The 25,953-nt window shown below is 43.6% G+C and overlaps 1 protein-coding gene across 2 annotated transcripts in view; it reads left to right on the top strand.

The window, feature by feature from the left end:
• LOC146854033 (alpha-N-acetylgalactosamine-specific lectin-like) overlaps positions 1–25,953 on the top strand; it is a 233,026-nt gene that overhangs the window by 53,027 nt on the left and 154,046 nt on the right. For both annotated transcript variants that reach the window (XM_085650482.1, XM_085650483.1), the window contains exon 3: positions 9,540–9,661. In XM_085650482.1, the coding sequence (XP_085506608.1) occupies positions 9,540–9,661 (122 nt within the window). The remainder of the gene's footprint in view (positions 1–9,539; positions 9,662–25,953) is intronic.

The following is a 25,953-nucleotide window of genomic DNA, read 5'->3' as shown; positions in this document are numbered from 1 at the left end:
CTCTCTGTTAGAGGGCATAGACCCTGATGCGTACTCGTATGTGGATGATATTTATCTCACAGATGACGAGTTGGAAGCGCATCTCTGTCGCGTTGATCGCATTATTGGTTTGTTTGCAGACTTCGGTTACAAATTCAACTTTGCGAAGTCTCACATTGAGGAATATACCGTGTTGTTCTTGGGGTACGAACTCAACAATGAAGGTCGAGGATTGGCTCCGCACTTTCTAGAGAAGTGCGCATGCCTACGTGCTACTACTTCATTAAAGAAATTACAATCTCTGCTGGGCTTTCTGAATTTCGGTCGAACTTACATTCCGGATTATGCCCAGCGTATCAAGCCGCTTTATGCCTTGGTACAACCCATTTTTTCCAAATCTTGTTGGCTGCCAGAGCATTCAGCTATATTGCAGTCATTGCAAGCTGATCTTCTTGCTTCAAAATACTTACTGACGCGTGATAACCACACTAACCTGGTCATAAGAATTGTGCCAGGCGCAGTGGGTTTCACATACTTAACGTTCAATGAGGGCGACACTGTCCCCATTGCTTACAAATCTCACTTGTACACTTCTGCTGAACTGCGATTTTCCGCTGTCGAGAAAGTTCTGACGGCAGTGCAGATGGCGATTCTGAAAGAACGAGCGCTGTCGCAAGGTAAACGCATGTTGGTGGTAACACCATATCCTGCCCTTGAGGCGGTGACAAAGGCTAGTGTACCAAATTCTAAAGCTTTGCATCCAAGGTGGATTCAATGGGTCACTTCCTTGACATCGCCTGAGGTCACATATATCTTTGACGCGGCACTTCAGACACAGGAGTTTTTGCAGTATGAATTCTTTCATCCGGCTCCTCTGTCCTTGCGCCTGCTCGAGGATTACCATTGTGTCATTTACACTGACGGTTCTGCGCAACCGGCAACTGGATCAAAGCACGCCTATTCAGCGGCTTGCACAATTGTGGTTGGTACTTTCGTGAATGGAGAATTCCAGTCCGATTTTGTGCATACACAGTCATTGGGTGATTGTACCACGCAGTTGGCGGAGCTTCGTGCTCTAGTGCTAGCGCTAGAGTTTGCTCATCCCCGAGACACTACCCTTATAGTGAGTGACTCCTTTTATTGTGTTCAATCTTACAATGACAATGTACATTTTTGGTCTCAGAATGACTACCATGATTCCAAAGGTAGCACTGCTTTGGGTTCGAGTGGCAGATCTTAAAGACCGTCTGCCTCTCGTGAATGTTATTCACACTCTTGGTCACCAACGTGTTGTTGTCTATGCTGTCCGCAACAGCCTGGCTGACAAGGCAGCAAAAACAGCAGTGGCAACATACTTAGTAGCAGCAGTTACAAGATCCAAAAGTAAGATCGATGATGACATCTTGGCAGCTATTGCTGCTACAGAGCAGGGAACGAAATTTCCAAGAGGTTTCCCTTCTCGTTACCATTATCGCTTAAGTCCTGATAACGTCCCATTAGTGAGGATTAATGACGTTGGTGACAGATTGATTCCCAACGCGGACTGCAGACCATCTTTGATATTAGCGGCTCACGAGGGCATGGCGTCCGCGCATGCCGGCGTTGCAGCTACTGTATCTCTGCTACAACAACGTTACTGGTGGTGCGGTTTGTATAAACAAGCCAGAGCTTATGTTCTTAATTGTGACATTTGCCAGCAGATTAAACCTTCAACTGCGGCGCGCCCACCACAAACTCAGTTGTACATATCTAATAAGCCAATGGGTTGTGTTTATTTAGATCACTGCGGTCAATTTACCTCTGATACTGCGTACAAATACACGTTGGTTGCAGTTGATTCGTGCACACGTTTTCTGTGGGTGTGGCCACAAAGGAGTGCTAATTCTCGCACTGTCATAAAGGATTTGCGTGTCTTTGTTGGAAGTTTTGCATGTGGTACCTTTCATTCTGATCAGGGCCCTGCGTTCGCCTCTAAGGCGTACAAAGAAGCAATGAGAAATTTGGGGGTGCAAGTCAAATTTTCGTCTCCATACTGACCTGAGGGTAATAGTGTGGTGGAGCGAATGAACCGTGACCTAAAGCAATCTTTGACAGCCAGGGTTTTAGGTACTGGCCGGAACTGGCTAGCCCACTTATATGATGTGCAACGTGCACTTAATAATCTCCCTAGAAGGTCTCTGGGTGGGCGGACCCCATACATGATGCTCTTTGGTGTACGAATGTTTGTCCTTGATGGTCTAGACCAGGCGTAAGGGTGATGCGGTGCCAAAGTTATAGGCTGGCCCCATGCATTGCTGGAGTTGCATCATGCTTGTGACACGACTGCAGCAATGCGTGACTTTAGCGCAGACAGATACATCAGGATTCCAGAAGTATCTGTCATTACTTGCGTCATGGAGCACTGTTCAGTGAATAAAGCGCATCCGTGGTATCGCAAGAAGGGTATAGTAAAAAGTGTTGCAACGCTGTCTTGTCGCAGCGCTGCAACACTTTTCATTACTGAGGCCCAGGATGGTGCACATTCCTGCCCTGTAGTTGTGTAGCAGGGCACTGCAGCAGCAGTGCTTGCAGCGCTGTCTGGCGCCAAACCTGCTGAAAAGAGGCCCCAAGTGTTATCTCCATTTTTAAGACCAGCTATTTTCTGGTCTTAAAAAACTGCCTCTAACTGCAGTTAGCGGCAGTTTTTTTGGTCCGCCAAACTTCAGGAATCCCCTTGTAAATATCGCAAAGTGGGTTTAGTGGCCGTTTTTGCACGGGAACGCCTCCCTTGCATGTCATTATCGCTAACAGAAGTGGGGACGTTTTCGCCAGAAAACTGCAGCTAACAGAGGTTAGCGACAGCTTGTACATACGGAGATAAAAAATCTTGCCGCAAAACAGTCGGAAAAGGATCGCTAGGGTGGCGTTAACCCCTTGTATATATACCCCTGAGTTCCTTAATTTAAGAACCAGGTAAGCCAAACATCTTTCTCCACTTCTTAGCTTGTTGCTCTTACGAATTTCCAGTAAACATAGAGCAGAGGAATATAATGTTTCCTTGGGAAGGTAGGGGCGGAGCAGGTATTGTAATTGCTGTAGGCCCTTACTATGCAAGACCCAATGAGCTATGCATATGTCCTTGACCTGTATCCTCTTAGCAACAGAGAGTTAGTGTAGACAGGTCAGTGCTGCTGAAAAAGAGTTATTTTGAGGTCATTTCAGCAAATCCTTAGCCACAGCGTTTTGCACCGCTTGAAGTTTTTTTAAAACATACTGGGGGTTTCCAAGGTAGAGAGATTTACCATAGTCCAATTACAAATGCCTGTACCACCAGTCTCCATGCATTTAAAGATAAACATTCTAATATTATTCTAAGTATTCTCAGCAGACTAAAGCAGCTACCAGCTAGCTTCCTCGCTTGTATCTCCAAAGTGAGCGTATTGTCAATCCATACCAACGACTTCGTACACCTTCTTCTGGGGTTGGATGGGCACCTAGTAAATCTAGCCAGTGGAGTGTGGACCAACAAATAGGATCATTTTCAAATAGTACCACTTCAGTTTTATCACCATTAAGCTTTAGATAATTGACTTTCATCCATTCTGCGATCTCATTCAAGTATGAATTGAGCCGGCCAGAGTCTCCCACCATATCAGGGATAAGCGAGATGACAATCTGACTGTCATCTGCATATGACACCGTTAAGAAATGGCGTGACTGCACAATTTCAGCCAATACTTTATTAATGATGCATACAGCGTTGTTAGGCTGAAACCAAGACTATTGTCTGCTACATGCCGTCAAAAATATGGGAGTATTCAATTTTATTGAATTATTTGCCATATTGAAGACATGTCAAAAAGTCTGGAGCTCGGTCATGTAAAACGAATGGTAGTCTTTTTGTATTATTGGAGCAATGCTACCACCTCCAATGCCTCTCTTCCTATCCCATAGTAGGGTCTACAGATACCTTTAAACATTGTTTTGTTTACAAAACCAGCCTTATCTTGGGAAGGGACCTGCTGTTCTTCACAGGCATAAAAAATAATTGAAGTCTTTCTACCCTGGGAAGTACTCAAGGCAAAGAATGAGGGCTCCTTTTCAAAATGTAAGTACTGGTATATGAGCACTATTTAGGAGATAGGTGGGCCCTGGGAAGTAGAAGCACTTTTGCAACATACAAAGCCTATAAGCAAGAAGATCTCTACATGGTACCAGAAGCTCCTGGCAGCTGAGGATGGATCTTTGGAGGTACCTGGTGGGATATCGAAAGGAGTCATTCCAGAATCCAAGCTCCTATGTCTATGGCACATTTCTTTGAAACTGTTAAACTCCACGGTAACGCCGGCCAATTTAAAAACAAACCATTTTTTCACCATCAATAAAATATATTTTACACCCCAGAGAGTAGCTAGATTTGTGCGGTCTTCAATCACAAAATGTAAAAGAGGTGTCCCTTCCTGCACATAAACAATCATTATTCGTTTTTTGTTCTTTATATGTGTGCTGCAAATGCAGCAAGAATAGAAAAAGCAAAAACGAGAAGAAATAAAAGCATTTCTCCTAGTGCACCATTTAATGCCTGCTATTGCATGGTGTTAGCTTTTGGAATTGCCACAGATTTACACCTCCTTGTACATCTGGGGCAGCGTCAAAAAGCAATGGGTGTTGCAGTGAAATGCCCACAGGAACACCCATTGCATTCCCCTTTCACTCAGATATTCGCATGAAAGGGTAACATATTTACAAAGCGGCGTCAAGCCACAAAAAATGGCTTAACGCCACATTTTCAACATGGCACAGGGCATACCGCTACGAGAACTTTCAAGAAAAGTGATGCATTGGTGGCGCTAGGGGATTATACATATGCCCCTTATCTCCCACAAGTTGTATATTGGCCCACTTATTGCAAAAAAATCGAGTTGGATAAGTACCAACATTGTATATACAATTTCTGATCTAACAGGGGTGTGATTTCATCAATTGTGCTCTCATACAATGGCAGTTCTTTAAAATGTTCCACTAATTTATCTAATCATTAATCAGAATAAGGACCTTAGCTATATATGGGCACTTGATTTATGAAATTATCAACTAAAGCATAACAACAGCTTGTCACGAACACTTGTGACTTGGTCATTTCTCAAAGCCTTCAAAAGTACAGGAAGTTCAAGTTCACTTAAAGGCCAACATGCTTGTGCACCTTCTGCAGGCTTGTTCTGATTGAATCTCACAAAATTGAGCCTTAAAGAAAATGGATTCAAAAATTACATTATGGTTTCACTCCCACCTGTTTACAGGCTAGAGAACACATTGTATTCCATTATTATTTTTTCGTCTTTTTCTTCAGGCAAAACATGCTGTTTTTTTTTTTATTCTGTATAATTCTGCTCATGCCAGTATAGGAGGTGAAAGTTTCCAATAATATTTAAAAAATGTGTATATCAAATCGAATCAAAGCGTTGGCATATGAGGCTGTGTTTACCATCCTTAGAGTGGTCAGACTCATTTACAAACTCCGGTCCTGAGCCTTCCAACATTCAATAGATTCTGCCTCCCCCATCCAGTGCAGTCAATCACCTTGACATTTGAGTACCACAGTCAGGTAGCAGACTAGGATGTCCAAATCCCTGTAGGTCATCCCTCGAAACATTACAAGCTTGTCCCATTATATAAACAAAAAAACGATCTTACAGTATATTTGGATAAAACAGGTGGACATAGCCCTCAGTAAAAACATCTATATCCTCAAGAATACCTCAAACTCAAGCGGGGACAACAGTAGCAGGTTAGTGTAGCCAAATGTGAGACTCTAGCAGCTTCTCCAAGAGATGAAAAGAGGCTATTATAATTGAGTATATACTTCGATGTATAATCATTAAAACGGGGCAGATGATGAAGGCCGATGGGTCCTTGCCAAGATACAGTACTTAACAAGGACATTAGTTTAAACTAAGACGCAGCTCCTGGCTCACTTCTCCAGACTAAAGACTACTTTTGTGCAAGCATAAATTTTCTTGGGAAGAAATCAGAACCTGACACCAGATCCAATTTTGGACAGATCTGGCTGACCTGATACTCATAATCATGCTGACAGAGCCCTTTTCTAGGACCTCCTGCAAGACCACTCTTTATCATATGTTTGCTCCATTACACACACAGAGACTTTATCTTTCATTCATGTCCCCACAGTTCCATGTCACGCATTGAATATTTCCTCCTCCACGAATGACTATCAGCATGACAGGATGCAATATACTGGAGGCCAGCCTTTTGGATCACAGTCTGGTTTTAACTAGGTCTTGCTCTGGGGCAACTAGTGCTTCCACCAAGGAGATGGAAGATGAAAACATCCCTAACAAACAACCTGAGCAAAAAGAGCAGCTTAGGTAACATATCTGTCCTTACACTATATAAAGTGGGCAATCAGGGCCCTCACAGGACCCTGTGGGTGGGAGGGAAAGCCACCCTGAGAGGTAAGATGAAGAGGGACTCAACTGTGGTGAAATGTAACTCACACAAGGAGCAGTGTCTCCTGGAGATGATGGCCCCTGATCTCCATAATTGATCCCTGTTCTTCAGAAAGAGTTAGAAATGTCCCCGCAACACTTGAATCCATTCTTTACTGAAAAGTCATTGATTAACCTGCAGTTGCAGTAGTATGGACATGTAGAAAACGTGATCACTTTTTGGCTGAGTCACCACAACAGCAAGAGTCTCAGTTGGTTTTTACCCATGATTCATGATGAGCAGGATGCATTGCTTACCTACCCAAAACATATCATTGACTGCTTCACTTCAATCTAGCCATCCCTTTATGCTTCAGAGCACCAGGCGGTGCCCAGAATGCATTGATGCTTTTCTAGCGACTTGTCCCCAGGAAGAGATGCAAAAAAGTATATTACTTTCTAAGATTGTATCAGATCAGAAAACAGGACAACAGCCCTCGTTTAAGCAGGGGCTCATTTATGCATAAATATGTGAATGCATATATATATGTCTATATGTGTCAGACTCCGGGTGTAGCAACTGTATGATTGCAACAATGTATGATTATGATGAATGTAAGAAATTGGGGTATAGATTTGAGGGGTGAGATTCCACCTCAAATAATAATCACGCTTACCGTCAGGGTGAACCACAAAAGTTACTAAATAACCCTGTGCTTAACCCTCTGGTAGGTTCACAAAAAAATATTTAAGTTTATCTGTGTAAAGTCTTCATAGAGTACTCCAACAGTAATGCAGTGAAAACACAACCAAGTACATTTTAATAAAAAGAATTATACCAAAACAAGTTGAACCAGATAAATGTATTTATAAAATGTGAATTAAAATTCTGCAAAAAGCACAAAGTGCGAACTGCAGTTGCTAGACAAGGCCAAAGTCAATACTTAAGGTTGACTGTCATGGAGCCCGTTTCGGATACAGTGACCAGGTGCATCCCGGTAGAAAGTTTACCTTCAATCTTTGAAATATTTCTGGGGAAAATTGGTTGTTGATGAGTCATCTGCATTAAAAGCTAGATCTAAAGCTTAACAGTGGGGGGTTGCTGAAGAGTGGGATCTAGTGCAGTCATCGATGAAGGCTGGGAAGGTTTTCAGGAGTAAATGTCTGAAGTATGTGCTCAAGAATGGCTCAAAGTCAATTACTTGCTGTTCAGCTTTGTTCCTGATAAAGATGTTTAGACTTTTTCTAAGGGGAAAATCAGCAAGTTCAATTTGACTGGCGATTTAATGACAACAGCTTCAGCTCCACAGCAGAATTAGTCTCCTGCCAGTTCTCTGGAAAAGAAAATTGACAAAACGTTACTAAGGCTCAGCTTTTGCAGAGTGTGCAGGAGGAGTGCACTCTAACTCCAGCCAAGGGTCTAGAACCTGATGGGTACCACTTGGGGGCTAGGGCTCACTGGAGAAGAAGCCAGCAGCAGGGTCAAAAGCTGGTCCAGTTGGAACTGTTCAGATGGGCAGATGCAGAGAGAAAGGCCTCTGGAAGCTAGTTGTGTCCCTGTTACTTAAATAGGAAGTTAGGCAACTGATTCTTGTATTCACTTCTGAGAACCTGGGTTCAAGGCATGCAAGACGAGTCTTCCTACAAATTCTTCAGACATCAAAGTAGTCCTTTTTCTGATCCACACACATCTAGAAATGGTCTGAGTAGAGGTTTGTGGGGTCAATGTATATGCCAGCTTGCACAAAGGGGAAAGCCTTTTCCTACCAACTAAGCCAGTTCTGTGTGAGCTGCATAGCAAGTGACAGTGTAGGCTTCCTTTGAAATCAAGAAGGGACCGGGAACAGCCCCCCCCCCTCCGCAGGCCATCCTGTTTTCCACTGTTATATGGCAATACATATAACCCTCCAATACATATAGCCCTCCTGAGGAACCACCAGGGGTTACGTGACACTGGTCACTGGTAGAAATGCACATTTGGCTTGGGCACAAACATGGCAACTTTCTAAAAGTGTCTTTCCCAAAATGGTAAATGAAATGCAACTCTACCATTAAATTGTACTTTACTTCACTATTGAAATGAGACCTTGAATCATTTTTCTAGCTATTTCCAAGCTGAAGTTGAGTGTTATAAGGTGTTTTAATGTACCTCCGCGCCTAGGTATGGGGGAGCCAGCTTTGTTACGGTGAAAAACGGCTTTTTTAATTTATTTTTTCACTGATAGGACATGAAAAGCATTAAATATACATGTACTACCTTGTTAATAAAATGCATCTCCCCTATGGGCATTTAAGGCCTATCCTAGCGATAATTTATAACAACTAAAAAGGAAGGTTTAGGACTGTCAAAAGGTTTATTTTCCCAGGTCCAAATGGCAGTTTAAAACATTATAGCCAGGGTGCAGGGGCAGGCCTGGAAACTGGTTTTACGACGCTACTCAAGAGGGTGACACGATGAATGCTGACGGCCCACTGGTAATATTTAATGTACCGACACTGGGCACCATATTGTAAGGACTTGCAAGTAAAATAAATGTGCCAATCAGGTATGCCAATTTTATCATGTGTAGAGAGGGGAACAGAAGCACATTATCACCGGTTAGCACGAGTAAAGTGCACAGAGTCGTCTTTCCAACAAAAACGGGTTCAACAACAGAAGGCAAAATCCTGGGGTGATCCTAGAGAAAAGGCCAATTTCAAACAATGTGGATTGTGTGATTATATGTATGCACTGCTGTAACACTGCATCACTGTGCTCATGTATTATAAAAGTAGTATAGAACTGTATTATAGTACCATTAAGATATTTTGGGTTTTGGATCTCTGACATCCGTATGTCATCTTCACCCTTATAGGTTTCAGCTTCTGCCCTCCCTTGCCTGTGCACTCTCTCTACCATCCCATTTCCAGACACAAACCTCTTTCCTTATATATCTCACTGAGAGGGTAGGTTCTTATGGAAATGTTTCTCCTTTGTGTATGTATGAATACCTAATGGCTTTATACATTTCAAAAAAGAAATGTTGAAAAAAATGAATGGTTAAAGTTGCTCTCATTTGCTTAATAATAACTCCAGCTTTCTGCCAATTACTTACATTTCAATTTTTCTTCCTACACATTATCCTCTGCCAGTTATTGCAGGTGCCCAGGAAACGTGTTTGTGTGCTCAAGGTAACTGTGAAGCCGGATGGGTTCAGTATAAAAATGCGTGCTACAGGAGATTTGATTCAAAGGTTTATTGGCCTGCAGCAGAGGTAAGTCCTTTAGGTAAAGATTAAGCATTCCATAATCCATTCAGGAAATCCACAGAACCTTAACAACCTCCCAAATCCTCCATACCCTTCAAGCAAATATGTGAATACCCAGTTTCTGCTGTAGATTACATACACATTTTGTAATCATTTTCTAACGCTAAGCACCCTTACATTCAGTCCTCATATGTTGCATGAAACACAGAGCACTGTGTCCAGTTTTTTGTTTGTTTGAATTGTGATTTAGATTTTTACAATATAATTGCATGTTAATTTCACTCTGCAGAATTACTTCTAAGGCCACTTGTCTCCGATGATGGATTTCCCCTGTTTGTGATAAACCTGCAATTTTGAGTGATTCACATAAACCTTTTACGTTGTAATCACAGTTGGATGGAGCCCTATCCCTATCATTCTGAGCTACACTGGGTGCATATCTGCTCCTGGTGCCCAGCACTATGGGGCATATGTACAAGCCCCTATCGCCACGGGAACGTCACTTGTTCTGATGTTCCCGTGGCAATAGGGTCCTTGCCTTATGTACAAGGCAGCGTTAAGCCACTTAACGTGGCTTAAAGCTGCCTTGTGCAAAAGGCACCCATTCACGCTTTATTTAGCATGAAAGCGGCGTGCAGTGTGTGTTGTGGTGGGCGTTCCACCGCAACACACATTGTATTTGACACTGCCCACTATGTACAAGGTTGCCATACATAGTAGGCAGCCCGAAAATTCAGACCAGGAAAATCCTGGTCTTAAGTTATTTGCATTATTTCTCCTTTATTTTGCTTTTTCCATGTGTGCTGCCTTGTGCAGCACACATGGAAAAAGCAAAATGCCATGGTTTGTTTATGTACAGGATAAACAAACCTTTATAAAAAAATGTGTGAAGCAGCACACATGAAAGTTACAAAATGGTGTTTTAGGATTCTTTATATGCAGGAAGGGAACCCTTCCTACACATAACCAAGTCTCCCCTGCACACAGACACCCTTGCACTCTGATGCAAGGGTGCCTGCGTTGGAGCTAAGTTGTTAAACTTAGTACCATTGCAGGGGGAAACGCAAGGCTGCACCCAATTCTTGTAAATATGGTGCAGCCTTGCATTTCCGAAGTGGCGGAGCGTGTGGTTAAGCCCAGGAGGCTACAGACATGCTCCGCCACTTCATTGTACATATCCCCCTATGTTTACACACATATCCAGCTTCCTTTACTCCAGTATTATTGTGCCACTTTAGAAGTCGCTGTAGAAGTTTGTAAAGTCCCTTCAGTAATACCTGTTCTTGGTTGCTTAGGAGACAGGGAAAAGAAAAGAAGTTGTGAAGTCCAGAACATAACAAGAATACATGGAGTCCTGTTTACTTTCTGTTCACTCTCTGCTGACCTAATTACCCCTCTTAGAGCAGGGATAGCATGGGGGTATTGGAGTAGGGAAATGCAAAACCTGGGGTAGCGGCACATGCCCTGGTGACCCTTAATTGACTCACATGAATGATTAGCTGCCACATTCCAGTCCACATAGAACTGTTTTAATGCATAACAAATAATGTCAATCAACTTTGATGCAAACATTAAAGGCTGCAGTCTGTGTGTGATACTAGGGTGTTGAATATCTCATGAGGCTTCACAGGCGCATCTAAATTTGAGGATGGGGTTAGCATCAAAGCATTGATGAAAGAATTATTCTAAACAAAATTAAAGCAAGAGCTATCATCTAGCTCTTGCATCTTTCCAAAAGTCTCCAATAAATTCACCAAAAGATCTGGCAGATTACCTGTGAGCATTCCCGGACCCTTTTACATAAATAACAAATTTCCAATCTGCCCGGTAAACTGCTCACATGCACTCTGTGTTCCTCAAGGGTCCACCGACTCACCATACAATGGCGCCAACTTCCACAAATCAAATCACTCACCTGGTGCACACAGGTCACAGGTTGTTCTCCACTGCTGACTCTTCGGACTGAATGGTCATCTCCAAGGTTTCGCCTTGAGGACTCCGGCCAAGAGCCACTAGCCAGGGATCCGCCCGATTGGGGAGGCGGAGCAGCTGCAAGAACCAACCTCGGTCTTGTACATGAGGGCCCTCGATCCGCCTGTCTGATCAAGTACCACCGCGTTCCCTACGATCTGATTACAGATATGGGGGCCCTGTAAAGCGGCGTTCCTGTTTGGGCGCCATCTGAAGGACATGGCAGAATTCTAGGGCCACGCGGGTTATCACCACCTGCTATGCCTTCCCAAATGAAGAGTCGGTCAGACAGTGGAGAAGATACAACAAGCATTTATTAGCATAATTCTCTATAGAGGAGCCCCATCAGAACCTCACCCAAGGGAGAGCATCGAGAGGACTGAGGACCCAACACTTGCTAATACATGATAAAACTTTCAAGGGACTTTGGCCACGCCCACGATGGAAAACTACCGGCCGTAGCCGGACTCGAACAAAGGAGGTACAGAGAGATGAGTCTGCACCTGCCAGTGGGTCATATTATCATAAGCCCAAGGCCGCTGAGCCGAATCCCAGCATCTTACCAACGTGGGAACATCATGAAGTGTCTCCATCGGAATGTAAAAACAATCTTACCCTTATTAGCGAGTGCAGCTGTAACTTTGGACATGTAGACAGAAAAATATAACAAAATGCACTGTTCTGATGAAGCAGGCGGTTTCATGTCTAAGCCGAACATGAACGCAAATACAGATAACCAATGATTACGAAATTCAAGATGGAGGCACCTTAGTCAAGCAGGCCTTTACACTGCAGGTGTAGATTAGTAGGCCGCAAACATGAGAATCAGTGCACACTAGTTAGTCACACTATGCTAACTTTGCACAACATAACTAATATGACTAGGGGAAAGGAATTTCAAATCCCTCAGGGAAGCGAGCTTAAGTGTGGTTTAGCAGTAGTAAAGTGTGCAGAGTCCTAAAGCCAGCAAAAACGAGGTTAAAACAATGGAGGGAGGAAGGCAAACGGTTGGGGGAAGAGCAGCCTAAAGCCTGTGAGGTCTACCAAAATTCTACACTTGTCTCAGTCTTTCTTTTATAATTTCCAGACTGCAATTACAGTCATAAAAACAAATACAATGGATCCTTGCCTTTCAGAGCCCAAAAGCAAAAGCTTCACCTTTCTCTGACTCAAGGATTTAATTACCTGCAGAGGTAGGGCTGGAATTGTTAAAACATTCCAGGGGGGGTGCAGTCCCTCAAAACACAAGTACATAATGTTGGTGGGGCCTATATCACTCTTTATTTTTCAAAACAAATTGTATTGTTTTTTTGCCAGCAAAAAGACCCAGATTGGCCATGTTCATACATAGGATTCTGCAGAATGAGACCCCAAAACATGTAAAACACAAACACACACAAATGCACAGAAATCCCCTGGTGACCCCCTCCCATCCCAATGCAGTGCCTAAAATCATATACAGTTTCAGTTCCAGATCTCGTTGCATTACCCTGTATATCTTGGCCATGAGGGGGTGTGGCAAGCAGCCCAAGATGGGGGTCACGTAGATGGTGAGCATCTGGACCCGGGATTATTAATCTGCAGTTACCTCCTTTAATCTGAGACAGAACAGCGGTAACAGACCGTTACCTGCTGCCTAGATGATGGAGCACACCTCTGCAGTGATGGCAGAAAGTGTGCGGTGCGGCGACCCGGAGATCTGAATGATGTGCTGAGGCCTGGGGCAGGCCTGCTCTACGCTTCGGCACCCCTATGTGCCTGATTTAGCGGGTGCGACGATCACTAAGAGGAAGTGAGGCCGACCGACGCCTGCCCACACTGACCGCAGGAGTAGCAGGACCGCCGTAGCATTTGGACTGTGGCCGACACCCATTGCCTGACCACCGGGAGTGAACTGCTTTGGGGGCAAGGACGGATGGTCGAGGCACCAATTGAGGCTGTGTTGGTGCTGGAAGGGCAGGGCTGCCCCCCCACAGCTCTTGCTCCCGAGGTGGAGATTTGGGCCACTTTTCCTCGTGTGCTTGATCCTGTTCCCGTCTTGGGGATTAACCAGCCAAATGGTGGTGACCGGATGCGGGGTCCGGCGTGTAAGACTGTGCATCCTCCTTGTGGTGTGGTTCTCCTGGCTGGCCTGTGGTGGTGCCCCGCAGTGGACGCAGCCGTGTAAGTACTAGATTTCCCCTTACCTGGTACAAGCTGGCCTCCATGGGGACTGAAGGAGAGGGTCCCTCTGCAACTGTTCCTGATTCTCTATAGTACTGCAAAAACAACAGCTGATGGACAGAATGCAGAACAATGTCATATATTCACCCCAGTACAGAGATCTGGGCCTAAATCCATCGTTTGTTTGCTCATCATGCCTTTCCAGTTTGAACCCAGCCATATGCAAATCAGTCTTGACCCTGTGCCTCATGGGAACAGTCCATGCCCAGACGTGGGTCCCTTGCTCACTATGCCACTGGATTCAAGATAGCCTGGCTGATGAGGGTTATGAACCCGAAACCGGTCCCAGGATGCTTGTTTCCGGTCTAGGGAAGACATGGCTTGGCAGTTCGAGCTGGACTGTTCCCATGAGGCACTGGGTCAGACTGATTTGCATATGGTCATGTCTAAACTGGGGTGGTGGAGTGAGCTAAAGAATGATGATGGATTAAATCCAGATCAGTTGACTGGGGGTGAGTGTTTGATTTGCTCAAGCGCTCCGTCTATCATCCCCTTTGGTATCACTATAGTACTGGGCTGGAGGCCCTCTGAACTGGTGAAGTTAGTCCCCCTCGCCAGGAGCTGGAGCCTTGGATGACTGTTACACTGACGATTACTGGGCATGGAGTGGTGCTGGTCTCTGATCATCCCTTCAACTCACCAGGGGGGATTACCTGTGTTTATGGAATCTTTATGTAGCCCTACCTCCTCCCGTCCCTGGATGTGAGATCATCACTGGTTAGACATTACTAACTATTGGCTGGTCACCTCAAACTAAGCTCTTGAACAGCACTGTTGTTCGGCGAGGTACACCATCTAAACCTACTGGCCTTTATTCCATGGGCCTCAGCCCTCTCTCAGTGGGTCTGCACCGGTATTGGACCATCAACATCTCCTTTGAGACAGCGACCTTCCCGGAGAGCTGGGAGCACGCAGAGATCAACGCCTTACTCAAGAAACCCAAGGCGGACCCCAAGGACCTCAAGAACTTCCGACCCATCTCCCTGCTTCCGTTCCCGGCGAAGATCATCGAAAAGGCTGTCAACAAACAACTGACCAGCTTCCTCAAGGAGAACAGCATCCTGGACCCGTCCCCGTCCAGGTTCAGTAGTAACCACAGCACTGAAACTCCCCTCTATCGCCGCCACCGATTACATCAGGTCCCTGCTAGACAACGGAGAAACCGCGGCCCTCATCCTCCTGGACCAGTCAGCCGCCTTTGACACGGTCTGCCACCGCACACTACGAACACGCCTCCATGATGCCGGAATCCAAGAGAAAGCCCTAGACTGGACCTCCTCCTTCCTCTCCGGCAGAACATAGAGCGTCAGCCTCCCCCCACTTCCGCTCCGAAGCCACCGAGAACATCTGCGGCGTACCCCAAGGCTCATCCCTTAGCCCAACGTTGTTCAACGTCTACATGGCACCACTCGCCCACATCGCACGATGGCACGACCTCAACATCATCTCCTATGCCGACAACACCCAGCTGATCCTCTCCCTCACCTAGGACCCTCACACCGCCAAAACCAACCACCACAAAGGAATGAAGGCTGTCGCCGACTGGATGAGGAACAGCCAACTGAAGCTGAACTCGGAAAAGACGGAGGTCCTCATCCTCGGATCCACCCCCTCGGTCTGGGACGACTCCTAGTGACCAACTGCACTAGGAACTCCTCCAACACCCACCGACCACGCACGCAACCTGGGAGTCATCCTCGACTCTACCTTCTCCATGACGAAGCAGGTCAATGCCGTCTCCTCCTCCTGCTTCAACACCCTCCGCATGCTCCGCAGGATCTTCAAGTGGCTCCCCACCGAAACAAGAAGGACGGTCACCCAGAACCTCGTCAGCAGTAGACTGGACTACGGAAACGCACTCTACGCAGGAGCCCCGGGCAAACTCCTGAATCGGCTTCAACGCATCCAGAACGCCTCCGCACGCCTGATCCTCGACATCCCTTGCCGCAGCAACATCACACCCCACCTGAGAGACCTACACTGGCTCCCTGTCAACAAGAGGATAACCTTCACACTCCTCACCCACGCACACAAGGCACTTCACAACACCGGACCAACGTACCTCAACAGCCAACTCAGCCTCTACACCCACACCCCACAGCTCCGCTCCGCAGACCGCGCCCTCGCCACCGTCCCCCGCATCCGAAGAGTGACCGCCGGCGGCAGATCATTCTCCCATCTCGCCGCCAAGACATGGAACACCCTCCCCATCCGCCTGTGGCAGACCGAAGACCTGACCTTCAGAAGACTTCTCAAAATCTGGCTCTTTGAACAGTAGCAGCTTCCCCCTTCCCTCCCTAGCGCCTTGAGACCCTCGCGGGTATGTAGTGCTATTTACAAATGCCATGATTGATTGATTGCCCACAGCCTTCCCTCAGATACAGACACATTAGAGGGCCCTCTGTGCGCCGACACTAGTGAAGGCCTAATCACTTAGGGCTCACCTATAGATCACTCCACACAGACTAAACAAATTCTCTTAGCCCATATAGGAGCATGGGTCACACCAAATCCACGACTGAGGCTCCCCTAGCGAAAATCCGCTCCAGGTCCCCATCTCTGAGACATTCTCAGCTCAATTCATGCCTGGGGACTCTGACCCGGTAAACTCCCCTGCTGACAAATTGGACATGATGCTGCAGGAGATACGCCATTCCAAGGCAGCCGTAGCACAACAACTGGGGGCGATCTACACTGAGTTCAACCTTCTAAAGGACGACCACTGTAAATTGTCGGACCACGTCAAGACTGATGAAGTGGCACTAGAAGTTAACTCTAGGGCTCACCTATAGATCACTCTACACAGACTAAACAAATTCTCTTAGCCCATATAGGAGCATGGGTCACACCAAATCTACGACTGAGGCTCCCCTAGCGAAAATCCGCTCCAGGTCCCCATCTCGGAGACATTCTCTGCTCAATCCATGCCTGGGGACTCTGACCCGGTAAACTCCCCTGCTGACAAATTGGACATGATGCTGCAGGAGATACACCATTCCAAGGCAGCCACAGCACAACAACTGGGGGCGATCTACACTGAGCTCAACCTTCTAAAAGACGACCACCGTAAATTGTCGGACCACGTCAAGACTGATGAAGTGGCACTAGAAGATAACTCTAGGGTAAGAAAACATTCTACTCAAATGTTACAATTGTGCCATTAGGTGGAGGTCCTCCAGGCCTGAGCAGATGATGCAGAAGGGAGGTCTCCTCGGAACAACCACTGCATAGTTGGGCATTCCGAGGGGTCAAAGGGCCCATGTCCAACGCTCTTCATTGAAGACTAGCTCAAAACAAAAGTGGCCCCGGCTGGACTGTCTGTTCTCCTCACAATGGAATGGGCACACCGTGTACCCACTAAGAAACCAGTCTCCTGTGCAAACTCACACCCAATAATTGCAAAAATCTTGAACTTTAGAGATCATGATTTCCTTCTTCAGTCCGCCCATGACAGCGGCCCCCTCATGGTTAACAATGCCAAAGTATCAATATTTCCTGATTTTACTCAGGCAGTGCAACGCAAAAGCTCTTCTTTTTCAGAGTTTAAAGCCCACTTTTAAGCAGCTGGCCTTTCCTTCGCGTTTCTCTTTTCTGCTAAACTGAGGATCCTCCATAGTCAGCGCTCTCATTTCTTTGAAACTCCCGAAAGTGCTTTGGACTGGAAGGAGTGACACGTCCCTTAAGCCGCTGGGGGGGGGGGGGGCACCAGACGCCGTTGTTGTCGAAGTCACAAAGACCTCCACATAGGTACAGAAGAGGAATACTTACTCAGGAAAGCATCACTGGGGCGCCGTCCCCTGAGCTGGTATTAGAGGGCAGACAGGAGGCTCTCCATTCGACATCAACACCACAGACCATATGTCCACCTATCAACTCCAGTTCCTCGCAGAGTGCGGCATCAGACTCTGGGGAGAGCGTCACCTTATTCCTCTTGATTTTCCCTCAAATGAACAATGATCCATTGAACTGAGTGCTGAAGAGATATCCTTTGTACTATTGTCTACAACACAGATCTGCCTGAGGTGTGGCCGGGTGGCAAGATGTTATATAGTGGAACTGATTAGTAATGAATAATGACATTACATAAATTGAATTTCTGTATGTACAACACTTGTATGTGCTACCCCACAGTGGGCCTTTACTTATACTTATGCCGATGATATGTATTTGTATGAAGGGGAGAGTACATAATGTTGCTAAATTATTACCCTGTAGTCCAGACAGTGCAGCACTGCACCGTCAATAAGATGGAACTCGCATATATTCTTCCTATCTGACAGGAACTCTTTGCCAACCTTATAAGCGAAGGCACTGTTTTACATTAAACTTCAATATGTTTACTGTTTCGAAAAACATTTGGTTGAACAAAGTGTGCTCGCTTGACAGAGTATTGGGTATCTGTTTGTATGTTAAGTTTGAGGGTGGTCATGTTTTTAGATAATGTCGTGGATGAGTTTTGGCTGGGAGATAGGGCCCTTATGCTTTAACTCAAATTCCCAATATCAACAATAGCTAAATCATATACATTTATTACCTGGAATGTCAGTGGAATTGACTCAATCCAAAAAAGCCATAGAGTATTGTGGTATTGTGCAGCCTATGGCATGGAATGTTATGAATTGGAATGTGATGGAGTCACTGGAGCTCTGCATTCTTATTGTGGTCAGTTGCTCCAGTGCCCCTTCATTGCGAGACGTACTACCCGATTAAACCTACAATTCAGCCTTTAAATCGCCTGGTTTCTTCACTCCAAATTTGGAGACGATCTAGTCGGAACCTACAAGAAGTTATCACCGTGCTGACTTTATCCTGGAAAAAGAAGGAAGGGGCTAGGGAGCAATTCATTATTTAACTGTCGGTTTGGACAACGTATTCACTCGTAAGTGAATACTGAAGGTGAGACTCTCTCTTTGTTCCCTGCATGCTGATAAAGAGAAAAGAGAAAAAATGATGTTTTTTTTCCCTTCATTTCGTAATGTTCATCGGTGAAACCGAGCGCCGGGTTGTTGCTTAGCAACCCTCTGCTTTAAAACTGCTCACGCTCAAGGAAATCTTTGAACAGCCTGCTCGAGCGCAAAATTCACGAAATGCCTGAGCATTTATTCTCTTTACTTCTACATTAATTTTCGACATCAGCTCAGTGCTAAGTGGTGTTTGGTTTTGGCCGTTCACAACTGAGCTCACAGCAGAGTTGTTTTCGAGTACATCAATACAAACATTACTGGAATTTCAAGTGCCTAGCGCGAGTGCACAACAACATTTTATTTTTCTCTGTTTCATTTAGTATGTGTCCAGCGCAAGCTACTTAAAGCTTCTTCAGTTACCAGGACACTATCTGTTACCAAGACACTAACTGTATTGAAGGGCTGAGCTAACAAATTCATTTTTCTTAATCTATGTTTTCACAAACCAGCTCACAGCACATCTTTAATTAAATAAATACAGTCTTGAGTCGTACCTGTGAATCTCGACGGTTTAGGACTTCAAAATACAATCCATTTTCCTGCGATGAAGGTCATTGTGCTTCGTGTACTTCTGCCTCAGTGTTGGCTCCAAATGCTCTGATTCCGTTTTTTTTTCCTGTGAAGACCACAGAGTTTCCAGCATCTAATTTTTCCAGCCTACAGCTCCCCCCAGTGGTCTTCTCGATTATTGCACATTTACAGTTCTGTGATGTGCACACATTGGGCCCGATTCACAGAACTAACTTAAGACAAAATCCTAAACTTACTACCATTTTGGTATTCACAGAAGGCACTTACTCATTTTGGTATTCACAGAAGGCACTTACTCATTTCGGTATTCACAGAAGTTAGGAGTCCTAACTTTAGGACTCCTAAATGCCTTCTCTGACTACCGAAAGTCTTAAAATTAGGATTTTTCTCAATTTAGTAGTAGTAAACTTAGGACTCCTAACTTCAGGACTCCTAAATGCCTTCTGTGAATACCGAAAGCCTTAAAATTAGGATTTTTCTCAGTTTAGTAGTAGTAAAGTTAGGAGTCCTAACTTTAGGAGTCCTAAACTGAGAAAAATCCTAATTTTAAGACTTTCGGTATTCACAGAAGGCATTTAGGAGTCCTAAAGTTAGGACTCCTAACTTCTGTGAATACCGAAGTGAGTAAGTGTCTTTTGTGAATACCAAAATGAGTAAGTGCCTTCTGTGAATACGAAAATGGTAGTAAGTTTAGGATTTTGTCTTAAGTTAGTTCTGTGAATCGGGCCCATTCTCATTACCAAAAATAAACCAACATGTGCATATCTAGATTTCTGTGATGTGCACACACTTTTGGAGTCAGCATTTGCACGTATATTCTTCTATGATGTGCACACATTTTCAAGTTTAACTTCAAGTTATTTCGGCCACTGTTTTCTTTCACTACATCTCCTTATTTCAGCAATTTACACATTTTAGTTTTAAAGAGAATTTTATTAAAGTTCATTTACAACATATTATCAACAAAGCATAATATTAAAACTTATCTCAAGTAGAAAAATAGAAAGTCATATTTAAGAGAGAGCAAGAGAAGACAAGAGAGAGAGGTAGAAAAGAAAAAGGTAGAAGGCATCATCAGATATAGCAAAAGCAATTGCAGTAGAAATGTAATCACTGCTATACAGAGCTATACATAAAATGAAAAAGTGCATCAGATGTACAAAAACTCTTCCAATAAAGATATACACAGTAGTTATAGATTAAACAATTAAAGTATGTACAAAAAACCATTAGGAATGCCATCATGGGGGTTTGGGAACTTCTTCTGTACACGGATTATGTAGGGGTAGGGATCGAGCAGACACATCTAAGAAATCTGTGATGGGGAGCCATAATAAATCGCGCTTAATAGCAAGTGTAATGGGGTAAACATAGGCTCTATCAAGTCTGTGATGATAACAAACTCCATACCACCAAGCCTGAAAGGAAACACACGAGGTATCCTTCCAAGATTTAGTGATTTGCTGAAACGCTACAGCCAAAAGTAAATCAATAATGGACGTGTTAATGTTAAGAGAGGACCATATGTCTGAAAGACTACCTAAAAAGATATGTGAAAGTGTAAGAGGGAAAGAGGTGGAAAAAATCCTATTAATCTGAGCCCATACCTCAGACCAGAATTTATGAATCTTCGGGCATTTAAATAACATGTGCTTAAGATCCGCCCCTGACGCTGAACAAGACCAGCAAGAGGAGGGAATGGAAGGATCAATTGAATGTAATTTGGCAGGAGTAATCAAAAGTCTGTTGTATATAAAAAATAACGTTTGAGTCGTATTTGCTGCTCTAGAGGTTTTCCTTATCTTAGTCCAGATCCTATACCACAGTGAGACAGAGAAAGTGTCCTCTACATCTGACTCCCAGTCCAATTCTGTTTTAGATTTATCGCGAATACTAGTAGTATCTCTCAATTTTGCATATATCTGGGAAGCAGAAGAAGAAGCCAGTAAGCAAGGAATAGAGAGAGGAGAAAAATTAGTGTGGGTGATGGAGTCAGAAATAACATTGTACCTGTTTTGCAAAACCTCACGTAAAAGCTCATATTTGGATGCATGTGATACATGCAAAGAAAAACGAGATTGGAGGATAGAAAAAGGAATACACGTGCCCTCATCAAACAGTTGATGGGTCCAGAATATACCAAGGTCATACCAATCCTTCCAAAAAAGTATCCTATTTCGAAGTTTAATAAGAGGGTTATACCACACGGGAGATTGTAAAAAACGCGAACGGTCATCTAAACCAGTTAATAAGAGAGGAGAAAAGGTTTTCCGAGAATTTTTAAGAATAGGGAGAGAGAATTTATTGGGAATATGGGACAGTGATACAAATTCGTCAAAGGTAAAAGGATGAAAAAAAGATGATTCAATCTCAACCCTCAAAGGTCTTGACAGGGCGTCGGACACCTGTCCGGATAATAAAGGGATAGAGTGTTTAAGGAAAAATGAAGAATGATAAGAGGCAAAATCCGGAAAATTAACTCCACCCAACTGCTTAGGGCATTTAAGTTTTGCAAAGGACATTCTAGCCTTTTTATGTTGCCATAGGAATTTAGAGAGCGTAGAATAAATATTCTTATAACAAGACTTAGGGATATTAACTGGAAGGTTAGAGAGGTAAAACAAAATAATGGGAACTAACATCATTTTAATCGAGTCTAGTCTTCCCCACCAGGATAAAAACAAGGGATGCCAACGAGTCGTAGAATCCAGTAACAATGTTTGTAGGTTTTTAAGATTAAGCGCTACAGTGTCTTTAATAGAGGATTTAAACCATAGGCCTAAATATTTTATCTTAACCGGACTCCAATGAAAGGAAGAAGTCAAAAAGTCTGCATGAAAACAAAATTTATTCAGGGGGAGAATTTCACACTTATCAACATTAAGCTTATAACCTGAGACTCTCGCAAAATTAGATACTTCAGATAAAAAGGATGGAATAGAGGACTGTGGATTGGAAATAAATAAGAGAATATCGTCTGCATAGGCAGAGAGTTTCAAATACTTATCCCCATATGGGAAACCAGTAATCTCTGTATTCATGCGAATTTTTATCAAGAATGGTTCTAATGCCAAAATGAAAAGAAGAGGAGAAAGAGGACAGCCTTGTCGGACACCTCTGAAGAGGGGGAACGAAGAGGAGACGAGACCATTGGCCAAGATAAAGGACCTAGGAAAAGAATATAACAAAGAGACATAAGCAAGAAATTTCTGGCCAAAACCAAACCAAACCAGAACTGCAAGCATAAATTGCCAGTTAACCCTATCAAATGCTTTTTCAGCATCTAACGCAACAGCGGCTAAAGAATGTTGATAGGAATGGGATTTACTCAGTACATTAAAAAAGAGGCGAGTATTGTCAGAAAGGTGACGACCTTTAATGAAACCACATTGTTCCTTACCAATTATGCTAGGTAAAATTTTATCAAGGCGGAGTGCAAGAATTTTTGCGAAAATTTTATAGTCCAAATTGATCAAAGAGATGGGCCTATAATTTTTGCATAAAGTATGGTCTTTATTGTCCTTAGGCAGGAGACAAATTAAGGCCTCTTGAAAAGACCCTTCAGATTTTTTGGACGATATAAAGAATGAAAATAATCGATGAAGTTTAGGAACAAGCAATTTAGCAAAATGTAAATAAAATTCTATCGTAAAGCCATCTGGCCCAGGAGCCTTACCTTTTTTGATTATTCGAATGGACTCTAAAATATCCTTAGAGTCTATATCTGCCTCCAACGGGGCAAAGTCAGTGTCTGGAAATGAAGGAGGAGGAATGGAAGATAAATAACGATCAATATCTGTTAACAGAGGAGGAGATTCCGGAGTATACAAAGTTTGATAAAAATTAGTGAATTCTGCCAGAATATCTTCATCTTTGTGAAGAATGAGATTCGATGAAGAGACGATAGACTCAATTTTTGTGCGTTCTTGCTTAACTTTAAGATACTTGGCAAGAAGATTGCCTGCCTTATTTTGCGCACAGTAATATTTGGCACTGGATTTAAGTAGGATTAGGTTAGCAGATTCCGTGGAGAGTTTATTAAAGGAGAGTTTGGCCTTGAGAAGTTTATCTAGATCAGACTGAGACTTAGTTAAATAATAAGAATGCTCTAATTGCTTAATTTGTGTATTAATTAACTGTAAGGAATGGGAAGCGTTGCGCCTTTTATGGGAAACAAACGAGATAATGAAATCTCTAGAGGCAGCTTTAAAAGTATCCCATAGTACCTGAGGGGATATCAAAGGAGACTCATTTTCAGTAAAAAATAGGGATGAAAAGTCAAGGAAAGCTGGAGTGAATTTGGGATCTAATAGGAGAGAATTATTAAATCTCCACCTCCTGGTACCTTTTATGGGGGGAAGCAGATCGAGGCATAGAGAAACTGGAGCATGATCAGAAATTAAGATGGACCCTATTTCAGATCTGGTAATATGTTGGATCAAAGCTTTAGAGACAAAAATGTAGTCGATCCGGGACTGTGAAGAATGGGCTGGTGAGTAATATGTATATTCACGAAGTGTAGGATGGCAGAGTCTCCAAGAATCAACAAGGGAGCGTTGGGATATAGTGGATGTAAATTGAGTATGTATGGAGGATGGTGAGAAACGTGAGTGTGAGTTGCGGTCTAGTAGGGGATCCATAACCATATTGCAATCTCCTCCTAAAATCAGATAATCATCAGAAGATTGCATTAACGAGACTAGTATCTGGGGCCAAAATAATTTATCATATGTGGAGGGAGCATACAGATTAAAAATAGTTAGAGGGACTTTATCAATTAATACAGATACAATGACCCATCTACCATCAGAGTCACTGGCTTGATTTATAAGTTTGATATTTAACCGCTTATGACAGAGAATTGCGACACCATTACGTTTCCCTGAACCAGGAGACGCAAATACATGACCTACCCAGTTACGGCGTAACTTGGCAACTTCCACTTCTTGTATATGGATTTCTTGTAACAGTACAATATCTCCCTTTAAATTTGCTAGATGAGACAAAACTCGTTGCCGCTTAATGGGGGAACCCAAACCCTTAACATTCCAAGTAAATATACTTAACGACATCTAAAGATATGACTCATAACAATAATAACTCTTGTGTATAGGACAATCAAGTAAATGAATATTCAAACAATCATCATATAAAGATTGGAGAGAAATAACATTAGCATTAGAAGAAAAATGAGAGGATGTAGCACAGAAATTTAAGATAAGAGAATGAAAGGAAAAGAAGAAAATATAAATAGAAAGAGATAAGAAAAAACGAGAGAGAGTCAGAAATAAGAGATGCAATAAATGCCAGGAACATATCTGAAAATGAGATAAAGAGAAAACTAGCAAAACAGTAGGGGAAAAAGAGATAGTAAAGAGAGTTAGAACAAGAAACAGAGAAACAACGCCAGCAATATGTGCAATGTAACGGCAAAAAAAGAGGAGAAAAAGAAAGAACATGGGAAAAGGAGAAACTAAGGAAAAAGTAATGAGAGAATAAACTTTACAAAACAACGCCGTTGTGCGAGGAGAAAAACAAAGAACCAAAAGACATGGTAGAAGAACGCAATATAATGCATCATAAAGACATACCACAGGTAAACATTGAGGATGGGGAGGGTGAAGCCACATAGGAAAAGGCAGCATACCAAGACGGACAACTCCAAGACTGACGAAGGTACGAAGGACGACGACCTCCAGGGACAATGAAACAGGCAGGAGGAAGGGAATCAATAATATATCTACAAAGGAAACAAGAAGAAAAAATGTTAACCACCAAAGTTATATACGAGACATAGGGAAGAAAGTGCAAAAAACTAAGCATAACACAGAGGAACACAACAAAGGATAAGACATTGGCCGGAGTTACGAGCGAGACATGTCCATAGATTCATCCCTACATGTGTCCAAAAAATGTTGAAGAAGCGCAGGATCTTCATAATTATTTGTTTTGTTTTGATACGTGACTTTGAACAGACATGGATGAAACAACCCATAACGAGCATTCAAATTACGGAGAGCAGGCCTCATATCCAAAAATTTCTTCCGACGATCTGCCGTGGCTTTAGAATAGTCTTGGGCAAAAAATAGATTAGAACCATTCCAAAGAATCTTTCCTTTCTGCTTGGCGGCTTGTAAGACTTTAAGTAGGTCGGTATACTCCAAAAAATATAAAATAACACCTCTTGGCTTCCCATGAGAGGACGAAGGAGAGGACGAAGCAGAAGAATTCGGCATATGACCCAAGCGGTGCGCTCGCTGGATGTTGAGAGGAGGTGTGGCAGGAAAACCAAGAAGTTTTGGCAAAAAAGAGCGGAAAAATAGCAAGGGGTCGGAACCTTCACTTCCTTCCGCAAGACCATAAATGCGTAGATTATTGCGCCTATTCCTGTTTTCCAAATTCTCCACCTGTTGTGTCAGATGCATAATCTCCCTCCGCATCACAGGAATGTGGTCTGTAGCAGCTTGAATAGAGTCAACATGAATTTCCAGTGCATCAACTCTCTTCTCCGTATTTGACCAATTATCTTCCAGTTGTTGGAGGCGAAAATTAGTCTCTGTCATGTATGGCTTAAGAGAGCGAATTTCGTCCAATAAAAGTTCCATTGAA

The sequence above is a fragment of the Triturus cristatus genome, chromosome 4_1 (assembly GCF_964204655.1).
Source record: "Triturus cristatus chromosome 4_1, aTriCri1.1, whole genome shotgun sequence".
Classification (NCBI taxonomy): Eukaryota; Metazoa; Chordata; class Amphibia; order Caudata; family Salamandridae; genus Triturus; species Triturus cristatus.
The sequence above is the reverse complement of the archived record's forward strand: the minus strand, read 5'-3'. Positions and strand labels throughout refer to the sequence as shown.